General features: G+C 42.2%; 1 protein-coding gene across 4 annotated transcripts in view; it reads right to left on the bottom strand.

Annotated features, from left to right (window-relative positions):
• Window positions 1–20,063, bottom strand: part of SAMD12 (sterile alpha motif domain containing 12) — a 312,509-nt gene that overhangs the window by 263,021 nt on the left and 29,425 nt on the right. For all 4 annotated transcript variants that reach the window (XR_008307108.1, XR_008307107.1, XM_053249868.1 and 1 more), the window contains exon 2: window positions 11,147–11,325. Coding sequence is in view for 2 of the 4 variants with exons in the window: in XM_053249868.1 (XP_053105843.1) it covers window positions 11,147–11,325 (179 nt within the window). In the remaining 2 variants the exon portion in view is untranslated. The remainder of the gene's footprint in view (window positions 1–11,146; window positions 11,326–20,063) is intronic.

A 20,063-nucleotide genomic window follows, 5' to 3' on the forward strand; every position in this document is an offset into this window, starting at 1 on the left:
TGTTGGTAGCGGAGAACTTAACCCCCACAATAATCGAGGGCCTCCTGAATTTAGCAGGAACTTTACTTATTCATGCAAGCACAACAACCCTCCCACAGGCTGTTTGTTTCAGTTGTGTCTAGATGCTGTTTGTGTGTTTTAAATCATAAGCAGTGGCATAGCCAGCATGGAAGAAGGGGAGACAAATGTCCCTGGGCTTCAGGGGGGTCTCCCCGAGGCAGCCCTCACCACTGCACCCCAACATGCAGATGGAGAACAAAGTGCTCACTAGGTGCGAGAGAAAGGGAGAGAGAGTGAAGTGGTGCTTCCGGGCCCAATGGCAGCCTCATCCCAGGAATGCTGTTGTCAACACAGAGCGTGTGGCGAGTGCGGGGCCCACCATGAAGGCAGCCAGCAAGAGAGAGACCACTGCAAACCTTCTTGCACACCTGATTGTGAGCCCTTTTGGGGCAGGGAACTATCTTGTTATCCATTTTGCTGTATAAACCACTTTGAGAGCTTTTGTTCGAAAGCTGGATATAAATACTCTAAACCACAAGTGTATACATACACACTGGCTGTGCACCTGCTTCTGCATGCAAGTGCTTCCTTGCTGGAGGCAGCTGCACACATGTGGATCCTGCAGGGAATTTAGCCTTCTGAGTCTCCCCTTTAGCTTTCTCAAAGCTTAGAGCCCTTAAGAAATAAGCATGGAAGTACAGAGGCAGTGCCTGGTGAAATTTCAAAACCAGAAAACAGGAGCAAGATTTCCAGTGGTGAGCAAGAAAGGCCTCTTTGCTATTCTTGGCTAGCTATTTACACCTCCCCATGATGAGCAGAAATACAATCAATGTATACAAACTGCAGAATTTCTGAACACAGAATTTCAATGGCATTGAATCAAGATTGTAATGTTTAGCACAATATTCACAGCACTGCTTTAGCTTTTTCAAGAAAGCCTTCCTACAGAGCCCCCTAGAAACCTAAGCTCTATTCCTTTAGGCACCAAGTTAAAATTTGACTTTCTTGTTGTACTTTGAGGAAGGGGGCTGATTTTGTGGCAGAGTGGTTCCACCACTGGCTACATCTGACTTTAATTTGGTTGATTAGTTTCTGACTCACTGATTTTATGTGGTTTCATATGATTATATTCTTACATAAGTTGCTGAGTTGCTCCAGCAAGGAAGACAGAACACCTGTGTTTAACAGAAATAAGTTGTTCTTTTAAGAACCAACCTGCCTACTTTCCTTTCACTATCACTACAACTGGACAAAAGTTGTTCCAAATTGCTGAGGTGGTTCACAAGTTAGCCCATTTCAGTCTTAAACATACATGTCGGCCATCTCGAATTGAACTGAACACATCACAGACTATTTGTTTGGGGTGTCCATACACTGTACCAAATTTGGTACAAATTGGTTTCCACTTGCACCTAAAATGTCCACATGTCCACCATCTTGAATAAGGGTGGATGACATCATCACAAACTCCACCATTGATATGTCCCTATATGTCACTCACTACCACTGTACCAAATTTGATTCAAATTGGTTAGACAGTCCACAATTTATCCCACTTGCATGATTACACATCTGCCATCTTGAATCAGGTTGGATGGCATCATCACAAACTATGCTATTGAGGTATCCTTATGTGTCCCTGCAGCTGTAGCAAATTTGGTTCAAATTGGTTAGGAGGTTCACACATTAGCCCACTTGCTCCTCAAACATTCCCACGTCCACCATTTGAATTGGGGTAGATCACATCATCATAAACTATGCCGTTGAGGGGTCCCTATGTGTCACTCACTACAGCTGTACCAAAATTGGTTCAAATCGGTTAGATGGTCCACAAGTTAACCCACTTGCACCTCAAACATTCACACATCTGCCATCTTGAATTGGGGTGGATGACATCATTGCAAACCACACCATTAAGAACATAGGAAGCTGCCATATACCGAGTCAGACCATTGGTCCATCTAGCTCAGTATTGCCTACACAGGCTAGCAGTGGCTTCTCCTAGGTTGCAGGCAGGAATCTCTCTCAGAATTAAAGTTGTTTAATTCTGAATACAGTAAGTGTGAGCCTGCAGCAAATCTGATGGGCTCTGTTAAGTAAAATCTTAGTAAATGGGCGCAGCCCGATTCTTAGTGACCTGGTTTTGGGACAGTCCTGAAATTCTCAATCTGAAAACTTTTCTTCACATTGGCATTTCAAGCAAAGGGTGATTGAGTCTTCATTTTGAAATGGAATGGAGATTATTAGATTTATCCATTTCTCCCTGCTTCCTCTCCTAATGTGCTCCTGAGCACCATATGTGTGCTATGTGGAACACTGGAAGAAGCTGTATATAGACCAGGGCTGCAACTTCAGCCTTCCTGCAAATGTTGGCCCACAACTCCCATAATCCCCAGCCATAGGCCACTGTGGCTGAGGATTATGGGAGTTGTAGTCCAAGAACAGCTGGGGGGCTCAAGTTGAGCAGGCCTGATATAGACTAAGCCACCCTCTATCTAGTTCAGTACTATCTGACCCAGGGCAGCACAACTTAAACTCTTTGGATTACAACACCAGCATACTCAGCAACAGTAATCAACAATCTGGGGTGGTGTGAGATGTAGCCAACAATGGCAGGAGAGACAAAGTTGTTCAGCCTGGTCTACAATGACTGGCAGCAACCCTCCAAGGTTTCAGGTAAACTATCCCAGTCCTAGCTGTAGATGCTGCCAGGGACTGAACCTGGGACCTCCTTCTGCATGCAAAGCTGCTGCTCTACCCCTGGGCTAGGGATGCTCCAGATGAACATATGAAGCTCCTGAGCTCAGTCCTAAGGCATCCCTATGTGCCTCTACATCAGGTGATTCACAAGTTAGCCCACTTGCAGCTCAAAAGTTTACATATCCACCATCTTGAATTGCGGTGGGTGACATCATCGCAAACTATGCTGTTGGGGTGCCCTTATGTGTCCCTACAACTGTACCCAATTTGGTTCAGATTGGCCCAGTCATTGCAATGTTGATGGGGTGGGGGTGGACACACACATGGAATGCTGGGTGATCTCATAAACCTACAGAAAAGTAGGCTACAAATATCTTGAACCCACTTAAAAATACTACATTCAGGCTAAAAGCCAGAGGGTGCCAAATTAATATGCACCATCAGGGTGTTGCAAAAGACTAGACAGAAAGTGGATTAGAGGTGGCCAATGGACCTGAACATCCATGCTACAAGCCTTCAAGATAACACAGAGCACTTCACTGCCAGGGCTTCTCTATACTACACTAGCTAGCACAGGGCAACAAATCCCAGGTACCAGGGAGCCATGGTGCCTAGAAATTTAATCGTGGCACCTCAACTAGGATATTCAGAGGCATTGTTATTTAATGTAACCTATATTTGCCCCAGGCAGCCCTGTTTCTGTTCTAAGTATGTTACTTGTAGAGGGGATATAGAGCAGCCCATTTACCTTCCCCCTCCACAATGTCCATCACTAGGTGTTGGACATTGTGTTAATTGTCCATTCTCTTGGCTGCTTCCTAAATTCAAAGAAAATTTCTCAATGCATGAACTAGCACAAGAGGAACACATCAATTTGAAACACTCCACAGTCTTCAGTCAGCTATCCCAGTGATTAATTTGGCCCCAGAAAAACTGACTTACAATTTCTACCCTCGTGTTAGCTTCCTTTAGTCATTTCCTTAATGATCCTTGATGTCTTTTTCTGTAACTAATTATATAGGGGAAGGGGGACATTCAAAGGACCCAAAGCATTAATGAGCTACATTACAGACATTTTTTCGTTCTCCTCCTAAAAGTGCAGTATGCCAACTTCTAAAAGCAACTTGTGATCTGATGTCTTTTTGTCGATATCATCTGCTAATGTTCTTTAATATTTTTCCCCTACATTTTTCCTTGAGATCTGCTAGTTTGCCTCTGGCTCAAATATAATAATAATGCAATTACTTTTTAAAGGGGAAATGTAATTCTAGCTCTAATGGTCAACATGAAAGAAACCCAATTATCTCAAGATTCACCCTACGATGAGGACAAATTATCCTGGGGACTAAGCCTGACTTTTGAATCCAAATTCTGTGTAGAACTTTTAAGACTTAAAGGACCAGGAAAAGGCCATCATTTCTGCATCCCAAGGCAGACAGGTGGAATAATTCCTTACATATATGGTGGTACATCTGCTGGTAACCTCCAGACTTGACTATTGCAATGCGCCCTATGTGGGGCTGACTTTGTACATGGTCCAGAAACTGCAGTGGGTCCAGAATGTGGCGACCAGGTTGGTTTCTGGGTCATCTCGGAGAGAACATATTACTCCCGTATTGAAAGAGCTACAATGGCTGCTGATAAGTTTCCAGGCAAAATACAAGGTGCTGGTTATAACCTATAAAGCCCTAAATAGCTTAGGCCTAGAGTATTTAAGAGAACATCTTCTTTGCCATGAATGCCACCACCCATTGAGATCATCAGGATAGCTTCACCTGCAGTTGGCTGGTGGCTACTTAGGGATGGGCCTTCTCTGTTGCTGCCCCAAGCTTTGGAATGAACTCCCTGCTGAAATAAGAGCCTCCCCATCTCTTACAACTTTTAAAAAGGCAATCAAGACACATTTGTTCACCCAAGCTCTTAATTAGATTCTGTTTTAATAGTTCTTAACATTGTTTTAAATTTTAAATTATTGTAATGTGTTAACCTTTTTATTTTGTTGTAATTTGTATTATTTTATTGTAAACCACCCAGAGACGTAAGTTTTGGGTGGTCGGCAAAGGGTGTATACTTTCTTCTTATTTATTCAACTTCTATGCTGAACATATACTGAGAGAAATTGGATTGGAAGAAGATGAGCATGGTTTTAAAGTTGGAGGAAGAAACATCAATAACCTGCGTTACGCTGATGACACCACTCTGAAAGCTGAGAATGAGAATGATCTGCAAGCTCTAGTAATGAAAGTCAAGGAGCAGTGTGAAAAAATGGGACTACGACTAAATGTAAAGAAGACTAAACTAAAGACAACGGGTACAGCAAACAGCCTCAGAATTGATAATGAAGACTTTGAAGTGGTGGATAGCTGCTGCCTTTTGGGATTGACCATCAACAGTAAAGGATCCAGAAGTCAAGAGATACGCCTCAGACTAGCACTTGGTAGGGTTGCAATGAAGGCCTTGGAAAGGATATTTAGATGCCATGACGTGTCTATACCTACAAAGATTAGAATTGTTCAGGCAATGGTTTTTCCCATCACACTCTATGCGTGTGAAAGCTGGACTTTGAAGAAGCAAGATAGAAAAGTATTGACGCTTTTGATCTTTGGTGCTGGAGAAGACTTTTGAGGTTACCATGGACAGCCAGGGGGGAAAAAATTGATCATAGAACAAATCAATCCAGAATTTTCACTCAAGGCACAAATGGCCAGATTCAAACTATCATACTTTGGACACATTATGTGAAAACCCAGCTCCCTTGAGAAGTCCATAATGCTGGGAAAAGTTGAAGGGAAGAAGAGGACAACCAGCAGCAAGGTGGATGGACTCAATCATGACAGCAATGAATGCACCACTGAGAGACCTTAAAGGCCAAGTTGAGGGCAGATCATCCTGGAGAGAATCTATCTATGTGGTCGCTAAGAGTCAACACCGACTTGATGGCACTTAACCAATAACTCAGCCAATCAATCACAAATATGTCTGAATGAATGAATGAATGAATGAATGAATGAATAAATAAATAAATAAGAATACATAAAGACAAATGCTTAGTCTTAGACAAATTCATGGGCTTAGACAAATTCATGGAGGACAAATCTATCAATGGCTACTAGTCTGGTGTCTATGGGCCACCTCCAGCCTCAGAGGCACGATCACTCTGAATACCAGTTGCAGGGGAACAACAGCAAGAGAGAAGTCATGCCCTCGCCTCTTGCCTGTGAGCTTCCCGGAGCATTCTGGTGGGTCACTGTGGGAAACAGGATGCTAGACTAGATAGGCCTTGGGCCTGATCTTCCTGGTCCGTTCTTATGTTCATAAAGCGAAACTCACTCCCAGGGGCATGAAAAGTACTCTCAAGGTACTTCCACATGAGCTACAAAGCTGACATCAGGTACAAACATATATAAGCCACTCCAATTATTAGAAAAATGTCTGAAAACAGGACAATCGTACATCGCTCCTTCAAAATAGAGGACATGAAGTGTTGCTAAGGGAACACTTGTAATAAGATGGGAGCTAGCGCTCGCTTACACACACACACACACACACACACACACACAGAGCATCTCTACAACAGCAAAGAAGCTTAAATGGAGCACACTGGTAGCTCAAGACACTAAAAAATTACTAGATTACTAGAAAAGTCTGGAGATGGAATATTTTGATATTCTGGGGACAAATTAGGCAAAATGTGTCATCACAGAATCAAGTAATTCTAGGGCTGGACCCTGAAGGTCTTCTAGTCCAATGCCCTGCTCAGTGCTGGAAACCACTACAGCATATCTGACAGATGGCTGTCCAGTCATCACTAACTGGTCTCATTGATTTCAGTGGCACTTTGAACTAAGCCATGTTCTTAAAACCAGTTATATAATTGTTATATAATTTATAGTTATAGAAATTTGATCTCCAACAACATTTACTCAAATGATGATTTGAAATATCAAAAACAGTTAATAAAATCTCTCCAAGTTTAGAACTTTTAAAAAATAGATAGTGTGAAAGTGTCCAATACACAATACACAGAAGAGCCCTGAAGATCACTGATATATTAGTAGTGAGTTGTTGTCCAAACAAGAAGTAGACTATTTGCCAGTAGTGGACTGTTGGATAGAGGCTGACCTTTGACTTTTAGGCATCTCTTCAGCCAGGCTTTTTAGTTAGTTGGTGTTTTTATGGATATTTTAATCTGGTTTTATGTTTTAACTGTTAAATTCTTGGTTTGTTTTATGCTGTAAACTGCCTGGAGACTTCGGTAGTGGGAGGTATACAAATTTATTAAATAAATAAATAATAATAAATAGATGCATTCCAAGCTCACCTGGCCTTCATCAATGGACCAATAAGTAAACTGAATTAGAGCTTACAGATCTGAGCTCCTCCTCTGGTTTAGGTTTTCTAAACTGTCACTCTTCCCAATGAGTTTCATTCTGGCAATAGTGCATCACCAAGTTCTCCTAACTATAATTACTTATTTCCTTCAAATCTTCCCCTATAGTGCAGAAAACATGATCATTACTATTGTCAAACCCAAGGATTGGGGAGTAGCAATTATTGTCCCTATTTTCAAAAATGGCAAGAAGGATGACCTTGCCAACTACAGACCCATCAGTTTGCTTAACACCATCAGCAAACTGTATGCAAGACATCTTCATGGCAAACTCAGGAATTGGCTGGAACAAGAAAATCTCCTTGCTGAAGAACAAGCAGGCTTCAGGGAAGGGCGCTCCGCTATCCACCAGTGTCTAGTCTTACAACATCTCATCGGGAAATATTCCTCCTGTAGGGCGACTTCTTTATATACTGCCTTTATTGATCTTAAGGCAGCATTTGACTCTATTTCACGTGTCAAACTTTGGGGAAAGATGGAGGCCTCCTCCATTGACCGGCATTTGTTATTCCTCATACGTACCCTCCATGTAGATACTTCCCTTAAGGGGAAATGTTACCCTCAAGGCCACCTTACTAGTGCTATACCAACACAGAAGGGCATTAAGCAAGGATGCATTCTGGCTCCATTCCTATTTAATTTTTATATATATTCTATGCTGAGCCAGCTCAGCCACCCTGATTTCAATCCACCAAAGCTTACGGGGAAGCACCTTGCCATTTTGTTATATGTGGACGATGCAGCACTTCTTTCAAGGACCCCCTTGGGCTTAGAAGAGCACTGAGGGACCTGGTGTTGCACTGCAGGCAAGATTGCCTGGAAATTAACTATCAGAAAACTAAAATCATGGCCTTTGCCAGGAGGCCCAAGATTCACTCTTGGAGGATTGAGGGGCATAAGATTGAGCAAGTCGCACATTTTAAATACTTGGGTGTCGTTTTTCACTCTGGGGGCTCCAGAAAAGCGCATGGGGAACATGTGGTGCCAAATGCTCAGAGAAGCTCCTCTGCTATCCTTCAACTTAAGTGGACAAGAGGAGGCCACTATCTACCTGCAGCTCTCAATCTGTTTAAAGCTAAGCCACTTGCTCAGCAACTCTATGGTGCTCAGCTGGGTCCATTTCCCAACTTCGCAGCTTTGGAACATGTACAATCTAAATTACTGAGGGTGACTCCATGTACCGTGTTGTATCTCCAAGGCCACATTGTGCCTGGAGACAGGCCTGATCAGGATAGAGGCTAAGGTGTGGGCATTCACTCTCTGTTACTGGCTTAGATTATCCTTTGGTTCAATTGATCTTGCCCCCTTAACCCTTCATGACAAATATCAAGCTAGGTGGATACAGTCAGTTGAAGCCAAAATGGCTACCTTGGGCCTTTCCCCTCAGTCTTTGCTCAACATGGGTTATGATCAGGCAAAAGCAACCATCAAACAGAGCATTACAGGCATTGAGTGCCAAAGTGATATCAGTAGGGTTCCAAAATTTTATATTAGTGTAGGGCTCAGATATTCTGCTTCCCCCACATCATATCTCAACCAACGGGAGGCCCCCAAACCATAGAAGGGCATTTACTTTGGCTCGCTGCCATGGCCTTCCCTCAGCAGTGCTAGAAGGCCGCTACAGAAGGATTCCTCTTGCAAAGAGACTATGCCCCTGTGGTTCAGGACAGATTGAAACAACTGAGCATGTCCTTCTATACTACATTTTCTATAAAGACATCCGCACTTCGCTCCCATTGCTGAACAAGTTTCCAGGCTGTCCAAGCCAATTTTATACCTTTCCACTACTCTCTGACTCTAAGACTGCCATTACAAACAGCGTTGCCAGGTTTTGTGTGGCGGCAGCAGGCATTCGCCGAAGGTTGATGGACTGTGAGCCCCCTTAGTCATTATCTGATTTCTGGTGACTCTGTTTAGACTTTGTATTTGCCTCGTCTCCCTTTATTTTGAATTTTATTCTTGCATTTTTATTACTGCCTTTTATAATTCTAACGTTTATTACTTGTATTGATATTACTGCCTTTGTAACGTCTATTTTGACTTGCCCACTTTTATTACCATTTTATGCTATTATCATTACCATGTTATGCTTTCTTATATTAGAAACAGTATTATGCTCTTTTAATCACTTACAGCTTTTTTATATAACAGAAATAGTGCTGTTTTATCTTTCTTATTCTTATTACTAATGTGTACCTTAACTTGTCTTAAATCGTAGTCTAATTTTAGGCCTTCTATATGTAACATATTAGCAATCACCTTTACTTTCTCATACTTTTAGCAGATAAACTTTAATGTATATAATTTTATGCTGGTTTCTGACCGTAATAAAGGTTGATTGATTGATTCATACTATTGTCAAAAATTGGCCTCTGCTAACTGAGCAAAGAGACACCTTTTTAAAGTGGTGGTTCTCTTTATTTAGCTGGGGGAGAGCAACTGGCCCTATCCATCCCCAGCATAGCATCCCTCCGGTGGCTATTGCTGGTGCCTCTGTTATGTTTCTTTTTTTATATATTGTGAGACCTTTGGGGACAGGGAGCCATTTTATTTTATCTATCTATCTATCTATCTATCTATCTATCTAAACCACTTTGGGAACTTTTGTTGAAAAGTGGTACAGTATATAGCACTTTGCCATTATGAAACTCATTGTGAGAAAGGGATGGGGCTTCCTTTTATCCTTTACAGGAGTCTCGATATCAGCTAGGCACATGCTAGTACAACAACTCAACAGCAAGAGCTCCTCGATTCCTGCCTTGAGTCTCTGCTCCTGCCTTTCTGTTATCCACACATGCTAGCTCTCACAGGAGAAAGAAAGGGAGCAGCAATATTATTATCTCTAGCACCATTCCTATCCAAGTGCAGTTGCAGGGGCAGTGTTGGTGGAGGAGAAAAATAAAGCAACTAAGTACTGTATTTACTTGTAAAATAAGACAATTCTGAATTTAAGATGACACTCTTAAAAAATAGAAGTTAAATACAGGTTATACTCGAAAGGAACAGGATTCTGAAATTAAGATGACCGATGACCTAATCCGATCACACATACCCTCCCACACACACACTCAAATATCGAAAATCAAAGGACTTGGGAAAAACCTAGTCTTAGATTCAGGAAAATACGGTACATGAACTGTACTGGTTATGTCATATCAATTTAAAGTGCTAGAATACTTGTGAGCCTTAAGTAAAAATGGTCTGCTCTCTAATTCAGGCCAATTACAAGTGGAAAGAGAGAGAGAAATTCATTTGCCAGATTCTCCCCACCACCATTAAAATATTTCAGTGCTGCCTAGGTGTAATAAATGGCAATATTAGTTGTAGAAGAGATTTAATTAGTGGACAGAGGGGCAATAACACATCATAAGAGTTCATTCATCATACTCTGCTATATATTGGCATAGGAGTTTTAAATAAAACACAAAATCTCCAGCATTCAAAGAACAAGGATTTATAGGATAGGAAATCTGAGGCAGAGGAACAAAGTACAATCAATTTTCTGTAGTAGATCATATGAAAAGCTGCCATTCTGGAGATACCCTAATTGTGAAAAACACATTTGAATTAGCCTACTGATTGCTCATTTGTTAGCTGGCCAACATCAAATGTGTTTTGTGATTGGCTGTGTCCCAGGAGCCCTGGCATCACCCTGGATTAAAGACTGTCATTCCTATAAAAAGGAAAGTATTTCCATCGTGTATGCTTTGTTTCCCATGGACTTAAACTCTGTGTATATCAGAGGCAGATCTTCAATTGATTGAGCAGAAGAAACGTTGCTCTCAGAAACTTCAATTCATACTATCAAGGGCTCTTTGCATATCTCAGCATCTTGTCCTGTATAGCTCTCAATATCTAAGCTGAGAGAGAGAATATAATACCGGAATAACTGTCATTCCAACAATAGGAATCTTCTAACTCCAGGGCAAAACATAGAATAATATTCAAAATTAGGATAAATTTGGCACATATGAAAGAAACAGACCAAAAACATAATCTTAACCACAACACTATACCAGCGTCCTTGAATGCAAAATACCATCTTGCCATGCCTACCTTAGATGCTTCTGATTCCCCTTGCTGCCTCTTGGGCGTTCCTTTCGACGTGGAAAACTTTGAGGCGTTTTCCTTCTTAAGCGAGGACGATTCCACCCTATCGCCTTCAAGTTGCAGGTTAATGCCTTCCGTGTGGACGGAGATATCGATACCATTTGGATTTAGACTGCAATGGATAGCTGGGAGAAAGAACGGCAATGAATGAGTTTCAAGCACAGAAAAGTGGGGTGGAGTCACTAGACAGATAGGATAGCCAGTTTTCAACATTCTGTCACACTCTGCCATCACATCAGGACATGAAACCCAGTGCAGGAAATAGAATCCCAGGCAGGTGAATTGATGCCAAGGCAAAAAGGGGTCGGGAATGGCTTCAATGGAACAGAGTAAATGGGTTGCAATTTGGGGCACAATGGGAGGGGGGGGCTACAAACAGAGTTTTGTGCCAGATGTCGGAATCACTAGTGGCACAGGGCAAGCTTAACTCACATATGTGCACACACACACAAACCATGTACATTTCCCCACATAAATTAATAAAATAATTCCCCATTTACGTTTCCCCACATAAATGAACAATAACAATAACAATAATAATAATAAAGCAGCAACTAACAGCAGTGTCAAAGAAGATCAGTAGATATGAAGCCACAACACAGGCAGAATCTCCAATTCCAGTCGAAACAGAGACGTTTCTACCAAAGCATAGAAGGAGAAAATGCAAGAAACGTAGAAACACCAAAGAAAGAAGAAACAGTGCAATTCTGGGCGAAACTATGGGACAATCCAATAGATTATAATAAAAAAGCAGGCTGGGTAAAAGAGGTCGAAAAATGTAACCAACAAATGCAAGATCTAATAATAACACCAGAATTAATAAGTGAAAGAGCAAAGAAAATGAAAAATTGGACTGCACCAGGCGACAATGAACTGCATGGCTTTTGGCTTAAACACCTCACAAGCCTTCATAAACAACTATCAATACAGTTCAATCACATTTTGCAAGGAGGTGATATTGAACAATGGCTAACAACTGAGAAAACTCATCTCATAATGAAAGACCCAGCAAAAGGTGCGGTTCCAAGTAATTCTAGACCGATAACCTGCCTGCCAACCATGTTGAAATTATTAGCTGGAATAATAGCAGATGAAGTAATGCAACACTTATTAACTAATAAGCAGCTTCCAGTTGAACAGAAAGGAAATTGCCCGAACACCAGAGGCACAAAAGACCAGCTGCTGATTGACAAAATGATTTTAGAAAATTGCAAGAGAAGAAAAACAAATCTAAGTGTTGCATGGATTGACTACAAGAAGGCCTTTGACTCATTGCCTCACACATGGATACTAAAATGTTTAGAAACAACTGGTGTCAGCAAAAACATTCAGATATTTATTTAAAAAAACAATGAGCATGTGGAGTACACAGTTAATGATCAACGGCGAGACACTTGGACAGGTTAGCATTAGAAGAGGTATTTTCCAAGGCGACTCACTATCCCCTGTTGTTTGTAATCGCCATGACTCCACTTTCACAAATACTAAACAGAACAGGCCTCGGATACCAAACATCTAAAACATCCAGTAAAATCCACCATCTGCTGTACATGGACGATCTGAAGCTGTATGGAAAGTCCCAATCAGAAATCGAATCACTACTAAACACTGTCCATATATTCAGCAGCGATATAGCAATGGAATTTGGACTAGACAAGTATGCTGCATTAATAATGAACAGAGGAAAAATAACAAAAACAGAAGGAATAGAACTGCCCAATGGAAACAACATCAAGAACCTGGAAGAGAAAGAACATTACAAATACTTGGGCATTCTCCAGGCTGATAACATCACACACACTGAAGTTAAAGGAAAAATCGGAAGTGAATACATCAGGAGAGTTAGAAAAACCCTAAAGTCCAAACTCAATGGCGGGAACACCATACAAGCCATAAACACCTGGGCTATACCTGTTATCAGATACACTGCAGGAATAATAGACCGGACCCAGGCAGAGCTATCGATGCTAGATTGTAAGACCAGGGAAATAATGATCATCAATCATGCTCTGCACCCCCGCAGTGATGTAGATAGGCTATACATCCCTCGCAGATCAGGAGAAAGAGGAATGCTGCAAGTCCATCAAACAGTAGAGGAGGAGAAAAGAGGCCTTGAAGAATATATCAAGGACAGTGAAGAAGATGCACTTCAAATGGTCAATAATGCAAAACTATTCAACACCAATGAAACAAAGCAGGCCTACAAGAAAGAACAAGTCAAGAACCGAGCAGAAAAATGGAAAAATAAGCCCCTGCATGGTCAATATTTGCACAATATAAGTGGAAAATCAGACATCACCAAGACCTGGCACTGGCTTAAGAATGGCAACTTGAAGAAAGAAACAGAGGGTTTAATACTGGCTGCACAAGAATAGGCACTAAGAACAAACGCAATAAGAGCAGAAGTCGAAAAATCAACAACAAACAGCAAGTGCTACCTTTGTAAAGAAGCAGATGAAACAGTGGACCACCTAATCAACGGTTGTAAAAAGATCGCACAGACTGACTACAAACAAAGGCATGACAAGGTAGCAGGGATGATACACTGGAACATCTGCAAAAAATACAAGCTACCTGTAGCCAAAAATTGGTGGGACCATAAAATTGAAAAAGTTGAAGAAAATAAAGATGTAAAAATATTATGGGACTTCTGACTACAAACAGACAAACATCTGCCACACAATACACCAGATAGAACTGTAGTCAAAAAGAAAGAAAAACAAGTTAAAATAATCGACATAGCAATACCAGGGGATAGCAGAATAGATGAAAAAGAAATAGAAAAAAATCACAAAATACAAAGATCTACAAATTGAAATTGAAAGGCTGTGGCCGAAGAAGACCAAAATGATCCCAGTAGTAATTGGTGCCCTAGGTGCAATTCCAAAACAACTTGAAGAGCACCTCAACACCATAGGGGCCACAGAAATCACCATCAGCCAATTACAAAAAGCAGCTTTACTTGGAACAGCCTATATTCTACAACGATATCTATAATAACAACAACAACAATACTGATAATAAAATTCAGCCATTCCAGGTCCTTGGGAGGACTCAATGTCTGGATAAAACAAACCAGTCAATAACACCTGTCTGACTGTGTAAACAAGAAATAATAATAAACATTATTAGCTGCTCCATAACAAATTGTTCTCTGGGTGGCTCACAACAATGCAACCATTTAAAAAATCCAATAAAAACACGTAAACAAGACCAAAAAATTACAATAGAAAATACAAAATATAATGCAATACATTTTTAAAACTTTTAAGAAAATTTAAAAGCCTGAGTGAACAGAAAAGACTTCACCTAGTATCTAAAAGAACAAAGCGGCAATACCAGGGGAGCTTCACGGGGGGGGGGGCTATTTCATAGATGGAGTGCCACCCTGGGGGGCCCTAAAGAAATAGTTCAGTCATATGGAGAAACAAAGCGTTGAAGCAATTGGAGGCAAGATTACAGTGGGGCAAAACCAACTCCTGACATTAGGTGATGCAGAACAAAGAGGATACTGATAAGGATCCACCAGTCTTGCACTAGACAGACACACACCCTCCTGCAGTGCAATTGCCCTCTATCCAGATGACAAGAAACCCCCTCCCCTTTTGGATCATAACATCTGGGGCTGTTGGGCTCGAAACTAGGCAGTGAACTTCTGGGGCAGACAAAACGTGTCCAGTTCTGAGCTCAACAGTTTAAGCACACTGATAAATTGGAACAGGTTCAGAGGAGGGTAACACAGACGGTGTGGGGCTTAGAAACAAAGTCCGATAAGCAGTGTTCTCTGTGACAGGGATTCTCAGATGCTGTTGACCACAACGTCCATCATCCCTAGCTGCAATGACCTTTGGTTAGAGATTATGGGAGTTGCAGTCAATAACATTTGGGAATCCCTGTTATGAGGAACACTGCCTATGAGGAACAGCTGAAGGAGCTGAGCATATTTGACCTGGAGAAAAGAAGGGAGATATGCAAATACTGTACAGGAGGCACCAGTCACATGCAGTCCCAACACCCGCCATTTCATGTATCCGTGGTCAGGCAATGGATACCCAACCTTGGCATACACACTTAAAAAAAATAGTAGGAATTTGCCTATCCATGGTTCCTAGGTCAACATTTTGCTTAAAGGAGCCACTTTGTGGCTCGTTCTTAAATAAAATAATTCCGCCATTTTCCGTGGAAAATCTCAGAAATTGGAGGTTTTAGGGGGCACTGCTGGACAGCTTGAGACCCACAGAGCATGGTACGATATTTTGTTTCTCTTATTTCTGTCATTTTTAGCCTTTTTTCACCTCTAGGAACCAACACCCCCCCAAAAAAATTCCCATTGCCTCGAGGTCTCAAAATCCACAGTTCCATTATCTGCAATTGTAGCCGAGAAAAAAAAACCCATGGATAAGGAGGGCCACCTGTAGCTGAAGGGCTGTGACAAAGAGAGAAAAGCAGACTTATTCTCTGTTGCTGCAAGGGGCAGGACTGGAACCCGTGAGGTGAAATTACAAGGAAGCGGATTTAGGCATTAGGAATAATTTCCTAGCTGTAAATGGTATTCAGCAGTGGGACAGTGCTGGGCTCCCCTTTGCTGGAGGTTATCAAGCGGAGGCTGGATAATAGCCATTTCTCAGGAATGTTGTCGCAGTTTCCTGTACTGAGCAGGGGGTGGACGAGAAGATCTGCAGGGTCCCTTCAAACCGCTATGAATTCTGTGATTCTATGACAGGGGTGGCAGGTTGCACCCAGAGAGAGGGGTGACACCAAAGGGATTATCCCCTTGGGGGTGCATTTCTTTGGGGCTGGCATGAGGACAAGAGCGCTCTTTTCCTTGTGTTTTATGTCTTGGTCGGGAGCTACAGGAGGTTAGACTGAAAATCCTTGAGTGAGAAACGCATTTAAGTTTGAAGGCAGAAATGTTCACAAATTATTATATTTTCTGATACTGATTTATCTCTCCCCCTGCCGCCGCCCCCCGCCCCCATGCATAGATGTGCTCAAAAAGCATAACCTTCTAAAGAGATACACAGCCTTTCGCAGCAACAAATCTGAGAGATAGCACATTTCAGGTAAACGGCCCAAATGTCCACCCTAGCTTCCTTTTCTTCCCACTAATGTCTGCACCATGTTTTTACAGCTATCCTTATAATTAATGAACCACTTTCCCTCCATTTGCTACAAAGAGGTTCACAGGCTACGCTTGTGTTTGTAATTCACTGAGGAGGAGGAGTGAACACTGAAGAGCTCAGCCTGGCAGAGAACAGCAATATAGAATTAAAGAGGAAAAACAGCTTATGTTTGTTTTGCCAGGTTTTACAGGCTCTGCCGGATCCACTTCAGGGCCTCCTCGTCTCTACCCACATTAGACAACACCTGAAAGAGAAAAAGAACTGTAATGTGTGGCCAAGCAAAGGTCAGCTCCAAGCTTTAAGCACCTAAAATCCTAGAATTGTAAAAACTAAAACACATAGATGGTTTACACACTATGCCTTTCCTCTGAAACAACTGTCATTGTTCACTCCCTTTTTACAGAGAATCCAGACAATAGCTCTATTCAGACTTTATGCTGTACAAGTATACAGATGTCGGCACACTCCTGTATGTGTTTGTGTGAATGACTGCACCTGTGTTCATTTTAAAAGTCAACCTGGATACAGGCCCTACAAGTGCATGGTACAGATAGGAAGTGTACTTCTGTACCTGCATTCAACATAACATGTGAATGACTGTACCCATATATAGATCTGTACCTGCATACACTGTACACTCATACGAGTGTTGAACACACCATGTGAATGGGCCTAATGTTACTGTCAAAACATTGCAAGTTCAGTGTTTCCTGGTGGTTCTTCGGTGTTTGTTCAGATCTAATTTGGGGTGGGGAGTGGGGTTTGTGTTTTTTGTTTGTTTTTGCAATGAAGAGGGTGAACTTGAAGCTTTTAAAAGCTATTGTGCTTTTAATTGAAAACTTCCTGCAAGCAGATTCTGCCCCTTTTATTGCTTTCTGCTCAGTGCAGATGGGGAATGAGTGAGGAATTGCCTCTTAATTAGTCAGTTTCTGTCCCCTGGGGGCAGAGCGGGGGGGCATGTTTTAATTATGGGATTTCTTTATGTCTTCTTCTTTTAGCATGAAATAATGCTATTTGTTATTATCAGACGCGCCAAACAGGATACAATAAACATTCAAGAAGAAAGCTACTAATTAATGTTGCAAGGATCTTAGAAAAACAAGCATTATTTGTAAGTAAATATTATTGAAAGATTTTAGCCATTGGGAAGGGCATTGCTAGATAATATAGTGTTATAGTAGCATCTTATTAGAACAACTATTTATATTCAGTTTCCAGGCGATTGTGAAAGGGCAGTGCTAAAGGGTCCTAGTGTAAAAGCAACCAGAACATATAGGGATGTCCACAATCAGACTGTGATTTCTAATATAGACTGTACTTCATACAGTGAAGTTCACACAGATTTGCCAAAGTTCCTCATGTCCTAAGAGCAATGGGATGTTCTCCAGCATCCTCATGCCAGAAGGCAAGGAGGGGACTATAATGAGCAACCAACTGGAACCACAGCATCCAGACAAGGAGGAAGTTGGGTGAGGCATGGCTTCCCCCAGGCTGGATGTCTCTGTGTCCATAGCACACCACTGTGGTTTCCACATGCAGAAACAAAGCTATTTGAGGTGGTTGCTCTGCAGGAGATGAAAAGACGGAGACAGAAGGCCAATTCAAATGTCACCACAGCAGCACAGTTACAGACAAAGGTCTCCAAGAGACACAATCTGGAATCTGCTCAAGAGATAGTAGCAGAACCACTGCAAAGCAGTGCCTCCCACTCCCAAACTCTCTCAGATGAACCAGAAGGATACTTTGGTCGATAGTATCAAAAGCCACCAAAAGATCCAAAAGGAGCAACAGAGTCACACTCCTCCATTGGAGATCATCCATCAGGCCGACCAAGGCAGTGGTCTGAGGTGGATGCATTAGTGGTAGTGGTGTGCTGGTTTAACTGGTTCTAGCTCAAACCAGACCAGCCCCCCAAAAGAGGGGGCCAGTCCAAGTTTGAATCAGGCCTGGTTCGTATTGAACCGGTTTAGCCCAGTTTAACCAGTTCGGGAATCCAAAAAGGATTCCCCTTTACAAGCAAAGGAGGACTCCCTATGTAGAAAGGGTTGGGGGCGGGCGAAAGGGCACCTTACCAACTGTGGTGGCTGTGGCAGTGGCTCCCTGGTGGTGGCAGCCCCTCTCAGCCCCGACTGCTCTCCCTGCACTGCATTCCCCTCACACCGCAAGGCCCAGTTCTGACCTCCATGCCGGCTATTTGCATGACATCCACAAATACACTGAGGCTAGAACCGGGCCGTCTGCCAGCCCGTGGTGCACGAGGAGCGTCAGTGGGGCCGAGAGGAGCCACTATGGCTGCCACTGCTGAGAACCACCTCCGCCAGTATGGTGCCCTGCTGCCTGCCCCCGGGCTCCATTTTAGGTAGGGAATCTCCCTTTGCCTCACAAGCGAGGCACTTGAACCGATTAGACCTGAACAGGCTGGTTCAACTCGAACAGGTTTGCGGACTGGCTGTTCAGTTCTAATTCAGGGAGCCAGCATGGTGTAGTGGTTAGAGTGCTGGACTAGGACCGGGGAGACCCGAGTTCAAATCCCCATTCAGCCATGATATTTGCTGGGTGACTCTGGGCCAGTCATTTCTCTCTCAGCCTAACCTACTTCACAGGGTTGTTGTGAGGAGAAACTTAAGTATGTAGTACACCACTCTGGGCTCCTTGGAGGAAGAGTGGGATATAAAATGTAAAAATTAAAAAAAAAATTCGAACCGAACCACCACTGCCAGTTCCATGCACACCCTTAATTAGTGGTTTGACTCAGTATAAGGCAGCTACCTATGTAATAAGCATTTCCCCCCCTGTTAAAATTAGACCTGTGCCCCACCACACCTTTTGACATGATGGGAGCAGTCTCATGTTTGAAATACACAGAATTTCTACCATTAAGTCTAGTTTGGCCCTCGTTTAGATGCAGAAGGTAGTAGAATTGAGAAAACCGAAGAAGGGATAGCTGCAAATTTTTACCTTAACATGAAATGTGCACTGAGAGCATATAGTGGGCATGAAGCCAAAAAGAGGGGGGCACAGTTAAATCCAAACTTTCATGGTATGTAAACACCACATGCATAGTTAATACAGAAGTTGCCATAGGAACGTTATAGGCAACTTCTGGCGCATATGGAAAACAAAGTACCTACTCACATACCTGAGATTGCAAGCATAATGAGATCTCTATTAATAAGTCAACCTCTAAACAAAAAAATTTCCAGCCCCAAAGAACAAGCTTGAACTACAAGTGGTGTGGATTGTTATTTTTCTGAAGAATGTACATGCACATACCTGCTACTTCATCCTTTTAGGCATTTACCAAGAGCCCCTGGTGGCGCAGTGGTAAAACTGCCGCCCTGTAACCAGAAGGTTACAAGTTCGATCCTAATCAGGGGCTCAAGGTTGACTCAGCCTTCCATCCTTCCGAGGTCGGTAAAATGAGTACCCAGAATGTTGGGGGGCAATATGCTAAATCATTGTAAACCGCTTAGAGAGCTTCCAGCTATAGAGCGGTATATAAATGTAAGTGCTATTGCTATTGCTATTTACAGGATTCTCTAGAATCCTATGGCACAAATCTCAAGCTGGTGCATGGGGACTTACCTGAATTCCTATTAATTTTAATTCAATAAATGCAGAAGCACTTCTTTCCACCATGTAATTGTTTAAGAAGAAGAAAACAATCATTGGAGAAAAGGCTTAGTGTACAGTTCTGGATTAGTGTAAAAAAATTAAAACTATATTGAAGAATATTTGGT

This window comes from Hemicordylus capensis, chromosome 4 (genome assembly GCF_027244095.1).
Source record: "Hemicordylus capensis ecotype Gifberg chromosome 4, rHemCap1.1.pri, whole genome shotgun sequence".
NCBI classification, from domain to species: domain Eukaryota; kingdom Metazoa; phylum Chordata; class Lepidosauria; order Squamata; family Cordylidae; genus Hemicordylus; species Hemicordylus capensis.